The sequence below is a fragment of the Ovis canadensis genome, chromosome 2, assembly GCF_042477335.2.
Source record: "Ovis canadensis isolate MfBH-ARS-UI-01 breed Bighorn chromosome 2, ARS-UI_OviCan_v2, whole genome shotgun sequence".
In the NCBI taxonomy this organism is placed as follows: Eukaryota; Metazoa; Chordata; class Mammalia; order Artiodactyla; family Bovidae; genus Ovis; species Ovis canadensis.
The window spans coordinates 2,153,375-2,169,368 of NC_091246.1; the positions used below are offsets into that span (position 1 = coordinate 2,153,375).

Genomic DNA, 15,994 nt, shown 5'->3' on the forward strand with positions numbered 1-15,994 from the left:
AAAAAAATTGAAGAGCAAAGCTGTTTGCTTCTTATATCTTGATTTCCGTTGAGAACAAAATGAAAGAGGAATTTAGTGGAATTTTAAATTGTACTGTTAAAAATGCCTATTTCTGAGAGAATGACAAAAAAAATCATAATTAACACACTTGAACTGATTGAACCACACTTGGGACACAGCCTGCCTCATTTGATTGACTTAGTTCACTTATTGTCCGAGGCAGGTATTTGAACATTTGAAAATATGCCCTTAGGACCCTGCCGATACCTTAACTCTTTTTTTTTTTTATTGGTTTTATCTTTGGTTGCTGGTGTGGGCTTTCTCTAGTTGCGGTGAACAAGGGCTGCTCTCGATCGTGGTGCCTGGGTTCCCCGTTGCAGCGGCTTCTCTCGCTGCAGAGCACAGCTCTAGAGTCCGTGGGCTTCAGCAGTTGTGGCGCTTGGGCTTCGTTTTCCCCACAACATGTAGAATCTTCCCAGACCAGGGACTGAGCCTGTGTCCCCTGCTTTGGCAGGCGGATTCTTAACCGCTGGACCACCACGAAGTCTTAGGAGCCTGCCAATGCCTTAAGTGGTCCAATTAACTTGAACCATGACTCTGTTAGTCCAGTGAAAGTAACTGAAGGCAGCCACTCCGATTTTGTTACAGCAAATTCAGTTTTGTAGCACCTGCATTTACTGTGCAGGAGACGGAGACACGGGTTCAGTCCCTGGGTCGGGGAGATCCCCTGAAGGGGAACATGGCAGCCCACTCCAGTATGCCTGCCTGGAGAATCCCAAGGACAGAGGAGCCTGGCAGGCTATGTTCCATAGGGTCACAAAGAATCAGACACCACTGAGTGACTTAGGACACATGCATGTGTCTTCCGAAGACGGTATCTGTTACCTTCCAGAGAAGTGTGGTTAATCTAACAAACACTTAAAATCGGGTTTGTATACTAAAATGATATTATATGCTGTAAGTCTCCATGAAATATTGGTAAACAGTTACTGAGCATTGTATTTATATCATATCCACAATCAGAATGTTAATATTACCTGTTTCTCTTTGGCCATAAAACCCAAGTGTTGGTAAGCAAATAGTAGAACCGAGCACAGCACTGGAACCCAAGTGTGAGTGTGTGTGGGCACCCGACACCCGCACCTTAATAACCAGGCCCCGACTGCGAAGTTCAGCGTGAGATCAGTGCTCTGGAGCTGACATTTGCAGGCTGACGAGGTCAGGTCCACACAGTGTCACAGGACAGTCAGGCAGTGCTTGTTGCCGTCTTCCGGCAGCCTGGGGATGCAACGCTCAAGTTCAGATGTTAGCGAGTCTTCTACGTTAGCAATGCTCAGAGCCGAGACTGGTTTGTCGATGGAAGGTTTTGACCTGCTTCGGAACCAGGACATTCAGTGGGGAGCCAGAGAAATGCCTTGTTCCAGGAGGCGTGTTGTTTTCCCCCGAGGATGGATTGCCCCTGAATTGGTTGTCGCGCTCGTCAGTTAGTCCCGGTCTCGTTCGTCCCAGGTGACCTTCGGAGGCTGTGTTTCACATGTTGGATGACCCGTTACAGTGGCATTAAAACAGCTGGATTGGGTATGGCAGCTCTGCAGGAAAATATTTCTTCTCAAAACACCGCACGGTAGTAAGCGCAGTGTTCCTCAGGCTTATTTTCCCAAAATGCTTTTAATAGGAGGGCTTCCCTCATAGCTCAGTAGGTTAAGAATCTGCCGGGAACGCAGGAGACCCGGGTTTGATTTCTGGGTCAGGAAGATCCCTTGGAGAAGGAATAGGCTACCCACTCCACCATTCATGGGCTTCCCTGGTGGCTCAGATGGGAAAGAAGCCGCCTGCAATGTGGAGACCTGGGTTCGATCCCTGGGTTGGGAAGATCCCCTGGAGGAGGGAATGGCTCCCCACTCCAGTGTTCTGGCCTGGACAGTCCATGGAATTCTCTGGACTGCCTGATGGCAGCTCTGCAGGATAATATTATTTCTCAAAACACCACAGAGTAATAAACTCAGTTTGCCTCAGGTTTATTTTCCAAAAATATTTTTAATAGGAAGAAAGATGAAGGAACTTGAAAGCAGAGTTGTGTAAATATTTTGTTGTTTTTCTGGGCTGGGTCTGCAGTCGAGTCAGGGTCCACAGGGCATGTCATGGTATGGAGACCAGATTGGTGCGTGGATGGTGGATTAGCTAGAAGTCTCTGTCCAGGGCTGTTTCTTGAGCGGGGTGACCGTCCCGCGGTCCTGCCAGGGCTTCTGTTTCTATCGTCAGGAAACCACCCAGTGGTGTGAATAGGGCGTGTGTCCGCCTTCGCCGGCCGCCCCGCTGCCCCGGGAACTCCTTGGGTGCCGGGAGCAGGCGTCTGACCGCGACGGGCATGCCTTGCTCTGCGCTGTTTGTCCAGCATCATCTCTACTTTTGTGCCCTTGTGATGAGGGGATGGGGGGAATAGTTCCTTGTCACTGTCCTTTGAGTTCTATTTCAGAGATAATAAGCTCAATATATGGTGTCTTTATCTTAGAGGCCAAAGATGGAAAATGCCTGTGACAAGGAGGTGTGAGTCACACCAGGAAGAACCAAGCAAGTTTTCTAAATCCCAGCCTCTAGCTGCCTCCAAGACACAAACCTCATATACCATTTTCTGTTTCTAGAACCAACTCTGCCAAGGCCTTGCCTCCTATACTTATGAACACAGTTTCAGCTTGCAGGGGAGCCTCCTAAAATAGGTAGAAAGATTTTGCATGGTGCCTGTATGTGGCTGAAGGACTATTTTCACACTGTAATTTCCGCAGGGAAGAAACCCCTGGTGCTGCGTAAAACACAGACAGTTTCATATATAAATGGTGCAAGTTCATGGTTCTAGTTTGACATTTTCTTAAGTGACATAGAGAACTCACAAGAAGGGTCTATTTGTATAGTTTTCACTTCCAAATACTTCAGTAAAGAAGGAATAACGGAGAACTAAAAACGGTGGTTTGTATGTAAAGATGGGGTAGGATTGGAATGGTGCTCAGAATTAGCTCATCTCACACTGTGATCTGGTTATGCTTTGTTATTATAGTTTATAGTTTTTTGTTTTCAGAAATCTGAGTTCCCCTCAGTTGTAACCTGAACACACCTCCCAGGCATTTTTTTTTAAATTAGAGGTGCTACATCCTGCCCTGAGGGTCCAGTGGCGGCCATTTGGTGGTTGTGGCTGAAGCACCTTTTCGGAGGCTAGCAGAAGTGTCTCTAGAGCCCCAGCGACCCCTACAGACCTGCCCCCCACCCCACACAGACCGTCCTTCCGCAGGCGCACAGCCCCTTCATCTGCGCAGAGAACCACTTCCCTTCCTGCCGAGGTGCTGCCCCTGGTGTTCCTCGGAGGAGGGAGAGTATTTTCACCACTTTACAGAAGAGAAATGTAGCGACGGCATGGTCCAGATGGTGTGAGGGGGGGGCCTCTTGGAGGTGCCTGGGTCCTCTCCCACAGATCACCTGAGGAGCACGCACTTTCCCCGGCTCTTATCAGAATAACCGACTAGACGGCGTGCACACAGCCACGCTAACGTGCTTGGTTTTCTTCGTTTGTACCTTAGGAGGATCCCAAAGTGAAAGGCACTCGTAAACAGGACAGCGTTTCACCCGAAGCACAGGATTCTGTGTTTTATGCCAAAGAAGGAAAACAGACACCAAAGGCAGAGCCTTTAATCCAGAGCGGGGCAGGTAAGGTGCAAGTCCACGCGGCTGCTGGCAATTCAGAATGCTGCCGGGGTGAGAACCTGCTTCTCCAGACCAATTTCATCCTGCAGAGATGTGGCTGACAACGATCTGATTTAAAATCCTGACTAACTGTCCGATTTATTGAGACATCGGTTAGCGGTGGGGCTGTGGTGAGGGGAGCAAAAAAGCAAAATTCCACGGCTGAGGATCGTGGGCTTCTCCTGTCGGGAAGCCCAAGATGAACACAGGACTTAGAACTCATTCTGTCGTCTGTCTGGACGTCAGGGTGGGCATGTTCTCCCTGAAGGGCCATTGACACAGAAAACAACCAGCAAGCGTGTCAGCCTTTTGAGGGAAATGTGAGCGTGAAAGCCGTCTGGACCGTTTGGAGTGTGAGAGACTTTAAAAGACTAAATTTCAGAAGTGATTCTAAAGCAGATGATTTAAAAGATACTCCTGCAGTCCACTCCTAGTTTTAGCGCTGTTCCAAAACTGCAGCCGCTGGTACCCTCGGTATCACTGCCGATAGTACCAGCAGGGGGACCGGGGTCCCGCGGGGGGCTACCCCTCCGTCAGCGCCACCATCGGGGTTCCTGGCGGTGCGACTGTGGCGGCGGTTACCGGCGCTGCCGTTGCTGCTGCTGCTGGCCTGTTACTACTGCCGTCAGCACGACTGTTACTACGGTCGTTACTGCTACTGTTACTACTGTTGTCAGTAGTACTGTTACTGCCACTGTTGGTACTACTGGCACCACTATTGTCAGCGCTGCTGTGAGTATTCCTGTTACTGTCAGCACTACTGTTACGACTGTTCCTGGTGCTATTTTCACTACTACTACTGGCCTGGTACTAGTGTCCTTACTGCTGTTACTATTAGTGCTGCGGATGCCACCGTTATTAGCACTGCCATTATTAGTGCTACGGTTACTACCGTTGTCAGCACTACTGTCACTGCTGCTACTGTTACTACTATTACTGGCATCACTGTTCCTACCACTGTCAGCACTGCTGGCCCCACTATTACTCGTGCCACTGTTACTGCTGCTGTTAGCTCTGCTGTTACCACTATTATCAGCACTACTGGTATTACTGTCACTGGTATCACTGTTCTATTACTGTTAGCACTGCTGTTACTACTGTTATTAGTGCTATTGTTACTACTATTATTAGTATTACTATTCCTGTTAACACCGTCATTGCTAGTATTATTCGTGCTCCTGTCACTACCGATATTAGCTTTGACGGGGGTCCAGGCGCTGAAGAAGGCGCTTCTGTGGCCGTGTTCCCTGTAGGTGTGATGAATGCTTAGGAGACCCAGTCCCGTGGCTGGCTACGGAGAGAGAAGAGAGTGGCTGGAGGCAGGGGTCCGCTTGCCTTCTCCACAGCATCTGACAAGTTCGAAAGTCCTTTCTCTTAAAGCTGTCCTCTCCCTCAGCCCTCGGCACCACACAAAATGACTTCGGTTTTCTCCTCTTTGCTCGCTGCTTCTTAGCTGCCTGTGTTTGCTTCAGGCTATAGTGTTGGCTGTTTCCCTGACGTTTTCCTCTGGCTGTCCCCCCGCCACCACCCCCGTGCTCCCCATCCCAGGACAAGGCATCGTCCTGCGGTGCACCAGGCTCTGGTCTGGACATGCAGGGGTGTTCAGACACACTCTTTCCATCCACGGACCTTGCAGCCTGGCAGGCCAGGCAGATGCACGAGCACCGAGGTCATCCTGAACTGAACCACCCTCTGAGGCCATCACTGAGCCTGTTGAACCTTTATGACCCAAAACTCTGTAATATATTAGTGGCAACAGAAAATTTAACCACTGAGTAAAGCCTTTCTTGGGAAGACATACCCTGTGGGCGTGGCCTGGGTGGCCAGGCGCAAGGCTCGCCCTCCCTCTGGGAGGAGTGTGGTGTCCTAGGCTGTCACCCTGCTGGAGCGGGGGCCTGGGAACACTCTATGTCTGCAGGGGGCCCTCTGGGTCTGTTTGAGGACTGCCATGAGTGTTAATATCAAAGGCACAGCTAGAGGAACCTCTGGGACACGGTGGGTCCTGCCTCTTTCCTCTCCTCTTCTGCACCTCATCCTCCAGCCCAGGGTGTGGGGGTGGCTCTTCTCGGCCGGGGGCTGGAGAGGGCAAGAACGGGCCCGTGGGGGAGGGTCCAGGACTCTCGACCAAGGAACAGGATGGGCTGCGATCACAGCCTCCCACTCTGGATCACGAGCCCGTCGGCAGCCGCTTCTGTGTCTTCTTGGATGTTGGAGGAACTGCCTGGGCCACTTCTTTCTCTTTGCTGTCGTCCATTGCTTTTGATCAGGATGAGGATAAGCTTTTCAAGAGTCTTGGGATTTTGTAAGCTTTTAACTCATCCTATTGTAATGCTAATTACATGATTTTATCTGCCAATTCAGTTGAGTGGCTCAAATATACAGCTTCAACCCCTGCCTGGTTAAACCCAGTTCTTGAATATGTTTTGAAGGCGTACATCTGCGTGTCCTTAAAGTCTGATGCTGATGTCTGGCAGCTTCTTTGCATTTGTTTCTAGCTGAATGAGCCGGACACACACGTGTCCCACACTCACTGTGTTTGTCTCTGGCCTGAGGCCCATGAGGGGTGGGACACAGGGCTGACCTGGACTCCCAGGGCCCGGGACCTTTGTGGACACAGTGCGGATGTCGAGGGACACCAAGCCCAGCACCTGGCCTAAAGCAGAATCGGGGCAGTGGGGAAACGGAGGTGGTGTGCAGGGCTGTGGTCCCTGAACCAGGCGGCCCGACAGTGACACAGGAGGCTCTGAGAAAGCTGAGCTGAAACTCTGGTTTGGGTCAGAAAAGGCCCAATGCACATCAGCTTGAAGCCACTGTGTTATTTTCCTGCAGATGGTGACGTGTTTAAAGCGCAAACTCCTAACCAGGAGACCCAAGAAGCCCCGGAAGTCAAGGAGGCCCCAGACGTGCACTTGGAGCTGCCTGTGGACAGGGTGGGTGGCCCTTCCCCCGCCTGCATCCCGGCCCCTCCCCCAAGCTCTCCCTGGCCCCTCTAGAATGTTCTTTGCCCCCTGCGGTTAACACCCTTCAGACCCTGTGCCTCACGTTTGCCTGCTCATCTTTCCTCCAAGAATCTCCTGCTTCCAGCACCCTCTGGTCAGCCGTCTAGGCTTGTGACTGCGTGCTCCGCCTTGTCGTTTTTTGGTTCCTGTCTTTTCCCCGCTAAGCTGCAAGCTCCACACCAGTGGGATGGTCTGCATTGCTTACTTGTGTAGCCCCTGTTCCCAGCAGAGGGCCTGGCAGGTAGGAGGCTTCTAGGAATCACTGGCGGAGAGACGGGATGAGTGATGTTTTCAGACCCTGTGGTCGGGAACCAGGGATCTGTCCCTTCCTAGCTTCCGGCTCTCCAGCCTCAGCCTCCTGTCCCTGCGGTGAGGTGGCATCACCAAGCCGGTCAGCACGGGCACCGAGTGACGTCATACATGTGGAAGTGTCCCATCCGGGGAAGCCCTGCGTGGCCCCCGGAGGAGAAGAGCGGACAGATGAGCTGGCCGAGGGGCTGACCTCGAGGCCAGGCTCCTGCACAAGAGCAGAAGCCAAGGGCTGCCCGTCCAGGATCAGCTGGCAGGAGCTGTCGGGCCCTCAGGGCTCAGCACTAGCATCAGTCGGGTCACTTGTCCCCTCACTTTAAGTCAGGTGTGGCTACATGAGCTGTCATCCCCGACGACACACGACGTGTCCAGGCAGAGGCCTCAAAGGCCAGTGTGCACTTGACCACGTGCCCTTTCTGCCTCTGAGGTCGTGGGAGCACCAGGGGTTGGAGTCTCCTGGCTGGCTGACTTTGGGAGGCCCTCATCTGCCCCAGAATCTCTGGTAGGAGTCTTTGATTTTGACCCCAGAATACACGATTTTCAGAGTGGAGAGGGGCCCCAGGGCACCAACTGCAGTAGCTTGTTGCCTTTTGCCAACAAGCCTTGACCACCAGGAAGGTGCCCACACAGAGCAGTGTGCCCACGGCCTTGGAGCGAGCAGGGCCAAGCAGTCTCTTGGACCTGGAGGGGCATGCTGTTCGGGGTCCCCACGGGTACCCTGGGAACTGCAGAGGGTCTGCAGTGACCAGTCTCTCCTTTTGACCCAAAGGGCATTTGCAGTGTTTCTTAACATTTTTCCCCAGCAATTTTATTACAGAGGTTGGCATTCTTTGGCACAGCCAAAGGTAAAAACGGAGCAGATTCCATCCTGGGTGTGACGAAACCTCTGTGGGATAAAGGGTGGCTTTCATCTCTGCCCGTACAAGCGTCAGGAGGTCACAGGGCTTCCCCTGCTCTTTGTAGCTTGGAAGGACCATGACGCTGGTTGACTGTGACTAAACCCAGCGTGTGGTGTATTTTCTCCCCAGAGACCAGCCGAGATCGTCAAAGATGCTGAAGAGACACACAGACACACGTCTGATTTTGAAGGCAACAGGGTGAGTTAATTCAATGTTCGTTTCGTACCGCCTAGCCTGAGTCTACGGCACCTCTTCATCCTTGTAACATGCTGAGTGGAGCGCCCATTGGATGGGCAAGGGTCGGAGAGCCAAGTCTCCCCAGGGTAGAATCGTTGGACCAGAGTGTGTGTCTTCCGGGCGGGCTGTACCCACCCAGGTCTCTTGTGTGTCAGAAACTGCAGGCGTAGTGTTCATGGTTCCACAGTGACCCTAATTGCCCTTTGCTGTATTTCCGGTCACAGACTGAAGAGCTTTTCCCCCAACGACCCTCAAGATGCGTGTTTAGAAGGGGGGAAAGGGAGGGGAGCCGGGGCAGCCGGTGTGGGAGGCTCCGTTGTTCTGAGGACCCCGGGGCGTCGGTTTTGCTTGGTGTCCGTGTGGTGTGACAGGTCTTGGCTGAGGTTGCCTGCGGCACAGGCGCTGCAGTGGCAGCGTGAGCTCGCTTAGCACGCTCTGCCTGGCTTGGGCTTTCTCCCTTTCCCGTCCAGATCCTTCAGATCTGCCAGCGGTGCACGCAGCCTGTTTCTTCCTGCAGTAAGTGATGAGATTCTGTGACCGATCTGTATGAAATGTGTGTACTGGGAAAGCAAAACTGATGCCCTTCCATTTTAACTTTTTTAATCGAGATATATTTGACAACTAAAGACTGTCTATTTTTAAGGTGAACAATTTGATTGTTTTTGACTCTGAAATGGTCACCATAATCTAGCTGATCAACAGGGACGTGTGTGTGTGGTGAGAACATTCAAGACAAAATTATCTTTAAATGTACAGTCCATGGGGCTGAGAAACAGATTTTGGGAATTTGTTTTAAACATTCTATCCCTAGATTTTTTTTTAAGGTGGCTTCTTAACTTCTTGGTCCCAGGCAGGAGGTTGTGTAACACACGCGGGGTAGAGCGTCCGAGTGTGTTCCGATGACAGAATATGAGCCAGTCCTCAGTATGATGGCCCTGCAGGTGACCGTCTCCCGCTCTGAAACTGGCCTCGCAGTGTCCAGGCTCCACGCGCGGGAAGGGGGAGCAGTGACTCCAAGGTGGGGGACTGCGAGGTGCTGGAGCCAGAGTCGGCCCCTGGTTCTTGCACGTCGTGGGAAGGGGTGTTTGTGGGAAAGGACGTGGGTCCTCAGGAAGCTGGTTCAGGGTTTTCAAACTGAGCAAGGTTATGATCTGAAACAGACGGCTAGAGGGAATAATCTTTCAAATGATCCTTTTTCCTTCCTTACAGTCTTAACTATTTCTGACCAGGAGGCAGCATTCAGGGAAAGACACGCTATGTCCAGACACTTAGGGAAGCCTTTCAGATGCAGGTGGGGGGTGTTTCCGAGGATGCTCACGGTGGGTGACGAGTGTAAGGCTGTGTCTGGGGTGGGAGGGCTTTGGTCCCAGGGCGCTGGGTGACCAGGGGCCAAGGGTCTCCTGCTTGCCTTGGGGCCCTGGAGGAAAGGGCGCTGTTAGGATCCAGTCGCGGAGTGACGGAATGTTGTGGTTTAACGGGAACGCGGCATCCGTGTTTCATCTGCACTGAGTTTGTGCCGTCGCCGGGAGGTCTGCACACTGTCGGAATCCATCTGTGCCTTACTGACTTGTTCTGTAGATACATCTCCTCTGGCCTCCGGGGCAACTTGTGTATTAACCGCTGACTTCAGACAAGAGACAATTGCTTAGCACGTATCAAAGTGACTTTCTCAGTGCCAGCAATATCACTGGAGTAATGGCAAATACAAGCACCTCTGGGCTAAGGACCTGAGCTTTGGGGCAGGAAGGTGATAAGGAGCCCAAACAGCATGACTTAAGTCAGGCAGAAGGGCTGGATGGGGCCGACGCATCTCCATGGAGCTCTGTCTGGGGGGCGGGCACGGTGCTGGGACTCGCATCCCACCTCAGCCACACGTGACTCTTCCAGGTGGCACCAGCCCCGCTTTATAGAATCAAACCCAGCGAGACGGAGATGTGAGCGAGTCTACCACGCCGGCAGTCAGGAAGCAGGGTGCTGGGCTCTGAACCCTGTTTCGAACGCTCTAGAGTCGGTCTCTCCTCCTCCCCAGTGAGCGGGCTGGCTGCGTCCCGCCCCTTGGAGGGCCCACTCCGTGCACCGGGCTTCCAGGACGGGCGCTCTGTGGCACTGGGTGCTGGCTTCCTCGTGTGCGAGGCTGCGGATGTCTCAGTCCTGTCGGGTGCTCATGACTCGTCTCGGCTCCAGCACGAGATGATAAAAAACCCCACTGGTGTGAAAGGCCTCTGAGGTTGAAGGTTGTCAGCCCTGAAATCTAGCCCATGTTCTTATGGGATCACAGGAGAGCAAGCATTGTATAAGCACTGCAGTAGCTGGTAACACTAATGAAAAGAAGTGATGCTCCACACTTCCTGGCCGAGAGGCTGCGTGGCCTATCTGCTCTCAGTGGACTGGGGTTTCTCTTGGCACTGCATTTATTTGTTCATTTGAAAAATCGCCCTTGTGATGTTTATTCGACGTTGGATATATAGGTTCCTTAGACATGTGGCTTCTGGCCTGATCACCCTCCCCAAACTGATTGTGAAATCCTGAGGGGCTGATATGCGTCCTGTATGGAGTCTAGGACAGTGTCTTATGCACAGTAGGTGCTTCATAAATTCTATGGAATTGCTTCACCTTGCCTGTGACTCAGTTGCTTAAACCGAACTGTGTGATCCTGGGATAAAATGGTAGTGACTGTGCTAAGCTGTAGGATAGCTTATTGTTATGAACAAAACACAAGAAAAGCTATGACCAACCTAGAAAGCATATTAAAAAGCAGAGACATTACTTTACCAACAAAGGTCCGTCTAGTCAAAGCTATGGTTTTTCCAGTGGTCATGTATGGATGTGAGAGTTGGACTAAAAAGAAAGCTGAGCACCGAAGAATTGATGCTTTTGAACTGTGGTGTTGGAGAAGACTCTTGAGAGTCCCTTGGACTGCAAGGAGATCCAACCAGTCCATTCTAAAGGAGATCAGTCTTGAATATTCATTGGAAGGACTGATGTTGAAGCTGAAACTCCAATACCTTGGCCACCTGATGCGAGGAACTGACTCATTGGAAAAGACCCTGATGCTGGGAGGGATTGGGGGCAGGAGGAGAAGGGGATGACGGAGGATGAGATCGTTGGATGGCATCCCCGATTTGATGGACATGAGTTTGAGTAGGCTCCAGGAGTTAGTGATGGACAGGAAGCCTGGAGGGCTGCAGTCCATGGGGTCACAAAGAGTTGGACACGACTGAGTGACTGAACTGAACTGATGAACAATATTTAGAAATACATATTATGTTTCTGATGTTGGATCACAAGGGTTTCTGTTTCATTTTGAAAGTTATTAGGATAAAGCATATTAATATATAGCGTGAGACTCGCTATTCTGACTGTTTATTTTGTGCTTAATTCATCAGACCATTGAGCTCAGGGGTGTGAAGTACATTTGCAGCGTAGCACAGCTACATCCTTAGGACACTTTAAATATGTTAGTTACAGTCAGGACAACTTTGCCCACACCTGACACTTTAAAAATATTTTCCTTCTTAAAAAGTTGGGATCTTATCAATGTTAATTAGCTAATATATTCTGTGAATTTATAAAGATGATGTGTGTACTTTCCCCCTTTATCTATTTCAAGCTGTGTTCCTGACACATGTTTTTAGTTAAATTGGGTGCTTGAGAACTGTCAGAATCGAGGTGGGCTGCAATCTCTCCCGTTCTGCTCGTGGCTTTGTTTGGATCCATCCATTGTAAGGCATTTCACATGCAAGCAGGACTTCTTAACGAGTGCTGCCTGCTACGTTTGTAAAGCATTGTCTAAAAGTTTAGCAAAGATTCAGTCCCTTTCCAAAGGAATGTGAAGATGAAGTCACAGACCATGTGTTTAGGGCTCTCTGGCCTGGCAGCAATTCTGCACCCTGGGAAGAGTTCAGAGTGGTCTGCAGGTAGGTTTGCAAAGGAGTTGTCCAGCCTCTGGGACTCTAAGCCTTTATGTCTAACTCTGAGATATGGGTTATCAACCTTTCAATTGATTTTTTAAAAGTTTTTCCTGCCTTCAAAAAGGTTATCTGTTTAAACATGTCCTGGATAATTTTGTGTATCCATGGAGTGGGGAGGGAGACAGGTTGACATTAATACTTTGGGTGCTCTCCATGGAGGTTATTCTGGCACTTTCTACTGCCTTTTGGCCACTTGATTCGAAGAGCCAACTCACTGGAAAAGACCCTGATGCTGGGAAAGATTGAAGGCAGGAGGAGAAGGGGACGACAGAGGATGAGATGGCTGGATGGCATCACCTGCTCGATGGACGTGAGTTTGAGTGAACTCCGGGAGTTGGTGATGGACAGGCAGGCCTGGCGTGCTGCAGCCCACGGATCACAAAGAGCTAGACAAGTCGCATCTGAACAACAACCTCATCACTGCCATTTCAAGTTTCTCCCGCCCTCCAGGCTCCTTACTAAAACCAGCATCCTCATTAAGCTTTCTGGATCCTTCAGCAGGAGGTGGTGGCTCTTCCTCCACGGCCCCAGTGGCGTCGCGTTCGTATTTCTTACACCATCTGGATCACAGGTTGGCTCTTCTTAGAGTTATTTGAGTGCTTCTCCTGTGTCCTCTGACAGAGTAAGTTTTGTGAAGAAAGAGTTTATTTTACTATATTCTTAACAATGCTCACATCGCCCGGCACGCAGGAGTAACTGGTCTTGAATCTGATCAAGAACCTTGAGCACAGTAGATCCCTATTGTGTAGTTGGCCTAGAGGCAGGGCTGTGGCCGAGCTGGGACCGAGAAGTGATTCCCAACAGAGAGAACTAAAAATGAAGCCGGATATGCAGTGAGTCTCCAGAGACTACGTCTTGAGAAGTCACCGAAGCCTTGACCTTTCTGTATGTGAAGATTAAATCCTCTTTGGAAAATACCATAAAGTCAAAAGTCAGCCAAAATATGGAAGAAACTATTTGCAAGGCAAATTTTCTTAATTTACAAAGAGTTCATGAAGTCATTAATATAATCCCATAAAAGAAAGGTAAATGAGACAGGAATTTCACAGAGAAGAATACAAATCAACGAAAGATGTAAGAAAATATATCAATGTTATTTTAAACATTGGTGAGTTTATTTTAAAAATCAGGTTGACAGTTTCCAGGGCTGGGATGATGCAGGGAGGTTGAAATGCTTCTTAACAGGGTCAAAGGTAGATGGTGCAGCCTTTTGGGAAGGGAATTTTGCTCTTCCTATAAAAATTAACTCTGCACATGTTTTTAAACCATCATTCCCATAGCTAGAAATATCCCACAGATATAAATAAATCCCACAGATATAATATGCTCAGAAATAGAAACAAATGAGAAATTCATCCTTTGGGGTTGGTTGATTAATTTATGCTTCTTCCATACAATGGAAAACACTGCAGCTGTGGAAACAATGAGGCACATGTGTGCTGAGCGTGGGGGCTCCAGAGCACTAGGCAAAAAAATCAAGGTGCGACTGGGCATATAATAGTCTGTATTTTGTGTAAAAATATGTAGTAAGGTGCACACAAATCTGAGCTTAGAGTGGGGAAGGGGTAGTGCCTGACCAAACGGAAGGGAAAGAGGATCCCAGCAGTGGTAGCCTGGATGGTCAAGGCTTAGGCCCAACCCCCAAGGGATACTTGTGACAGGAAAGAATCTGGCCCAGCCAGGAGGGTGAGAGGAGTCCAGGAGATTAAGGGTGTATTTGACAATATCCTTCTTGCGGATAGTTGATTGCTATATTTATTTTTTTAACAATAGGAAAAAGAAGAAGAAAAGCTTTATGAAGATAATGAAAGGAAGGTTTGTATCAACAGATTCTGTAGCTTTGTGTTTCCTATTCTGAAGACAGACCTAACAAGATAATCAAAGGATTCCCAAACCTTGTCAGGTGCTTGTTAGAAATATAACGTCTGCGTCTCCGCCATCCACCATCGCTCTGTTCCCTAAGGCGGAAAACCAACTCAGAGGAAAGGAAATGTGAAGACATTTCAAGCAGGTGGATGGATCCACTGTAAAAGCAGATAAAAAACAGGGGAGGGAAGACTCCTTCAGGGTCCTGTATCAGGAGACGCCTCCCCTAACCCCGAGTCATCTGCCTTCAGGCACCTGGAGACACCCCCCGGGGTTGTCCAGGGAGCCAGGAATGCTGCACGCTGTCAGGCTCAGGATGAATGAGTCACAGCCTGGGGACATCAGGGGAGGACGGGCTCCCAAACCACGAGGCTCACGGCCCCTGGGAAGGCAGGGCTCTGGCCGAGCAGCCGGCCCCCCGTGGCGGGCGATGGCGCGTCCGGCTCCATGGCGTTCCTCTCCAGTACAGTGTCCTAGGTAGAGTCAAGGTCTCCTCGTTATTTGCTAAATGATTACGTGATCATAATGATTTTTGTCTGAGTACGTAAGAATTTATTTACTTATTCCTAAGTTCACTTAGTCTCCTCATCGCTCCATAAAAAAATACCTGGGCCATAAATACTAATATTTGGGAAGGTGCCTAATCAAAACCAGCACCTGGAAGCCACCTGAACTTTGACATCACATCAGCTCATCCATCACTCACCGCGTGTGACCTTGGGACCCCTTGACGTTTCAGAGCCTCAGCTTCCTCTGCTGCAAGCCTGTTCTTCAGCAGTTTATCACCAAATCAACCTCCGGGATTGGTGACTATGTGGATAAAGTATGCTCTATGCTACGCTTTCTATGTATATGAGTAGAAGTAGCGAATTGTGGGAGGATCCTGACAGCTTCAGGGGAGAGGGCGCACACGAGCTGCAATTCCATGTGTGAACATGCTCCTGCAAGCAGCCGAGTGAGAGGGCGCCAGACTCCCGTCTTAGTGCTCCTGTGAATTTGCAAGTGTCCTTTGTTGAGTAATTTTACCTCTCTGAACCCCATTCATTCATCGACGATTATCGTACATTTACAGGTTTACTTTCCTCGAAAGAATCAATTGTCGCAGTGGATTTGAAAGTTCTCGAAAAGTATATTTATGTTTAAAATGAGGTTTGTGCAATTTCTACTCAAGCTAAATAATGAAAGCACACGTTTCCAGTTGGAAAGTGGGCACTGGGTTTTCCTTTTCTTAGCCTTCTCGTTAAAAGCAGTGTGATCAGTTTTATCCAGCATTCTGTCCTTTGGAATGTCCTTAGGAAAGACCCCTCAGTGACCAGCCTGTGCAGAAAAGATCACATTGTGTTTGCCCTGATATCCCCGAAAACTGAAGTCACATCCACTTGGCCTTCAGTGTCCGGTGATTCTCTTGGAAATTTACCATTCGTTTGATGTGGCTATTACTTGCTCTTTTAATCAGGATGTTTAGCCAAACACAGTGGATGAAGAATGCAGACCTTGAACGTGTATAAACTGTGTCGTGAACACAATTTCACTTCCCTGAGCCCCAGCGTCTTTGTTTGTAAAGCTGGGAATGTCTAACCTGTGAAGTCAGTATGGAGATTAGAATTATTCTTAAAAAGCCTTACACTGTGGGCTGAGAGTTAATTATAGCAGTTATTACTGTTATTCTCCAGTCTCATCATGGTTTCTAGCAGAGGTTTCAAGTCCTTAGAAGTGGGAATTTGACTTTATATTTTCATTTTTGTCAGCATCAGGCACATACAGTGCCTTACTCATAGTTAGCATTAATTGTATTTTTAAATCGAAACTTCTTCTCTACTATCTCATGTTTCAAAATTAAGAATACTTTACCAAATTATAAACAGTTCAGTGTTCTTGTAGAATTATTAGCAGATACAAATAAGAAAAAAATGAAAACATTGAATTCCTGTTTAGAATCTGTTTTCACTTTTGTGTATATTCTTAAGACTATTTTCCACTT

At 49.4% G+C, this 15,994-nt stretch overlaps 1 protein-coding gene across 1 annotated transcript in view; it reads left to right on the forward strand.

Moving 5' to 3' along the window:
• Nucleotides 1-15,994, forward strand: part of DCDC2C (doublecortin domain containing 2C) — a 70,513-nt gene that overhangs the window by 37,531 nt on the left and 16,988 nt on the right. Inside the window, exons 7-9 of the mRNA XM_069575214.1 lie at nucleotides 3,570-3,696; nucleotides 6,562-6,662; nucleotides 8,069-8,137. Of these exons, the coding sequence (XP_069431315.1) occupies nucleotides 3,570-3,696; nucleotides 6,562-6,662; nucleotides 8,069-8,137 (297 nt within the window). The remainder of the gene's footprint in view (nucleotides 1-3,569; nucleotides 3,697-6,561; nucleotides 6,663-8,068; nucleotides 8,138-15,994) is intronic.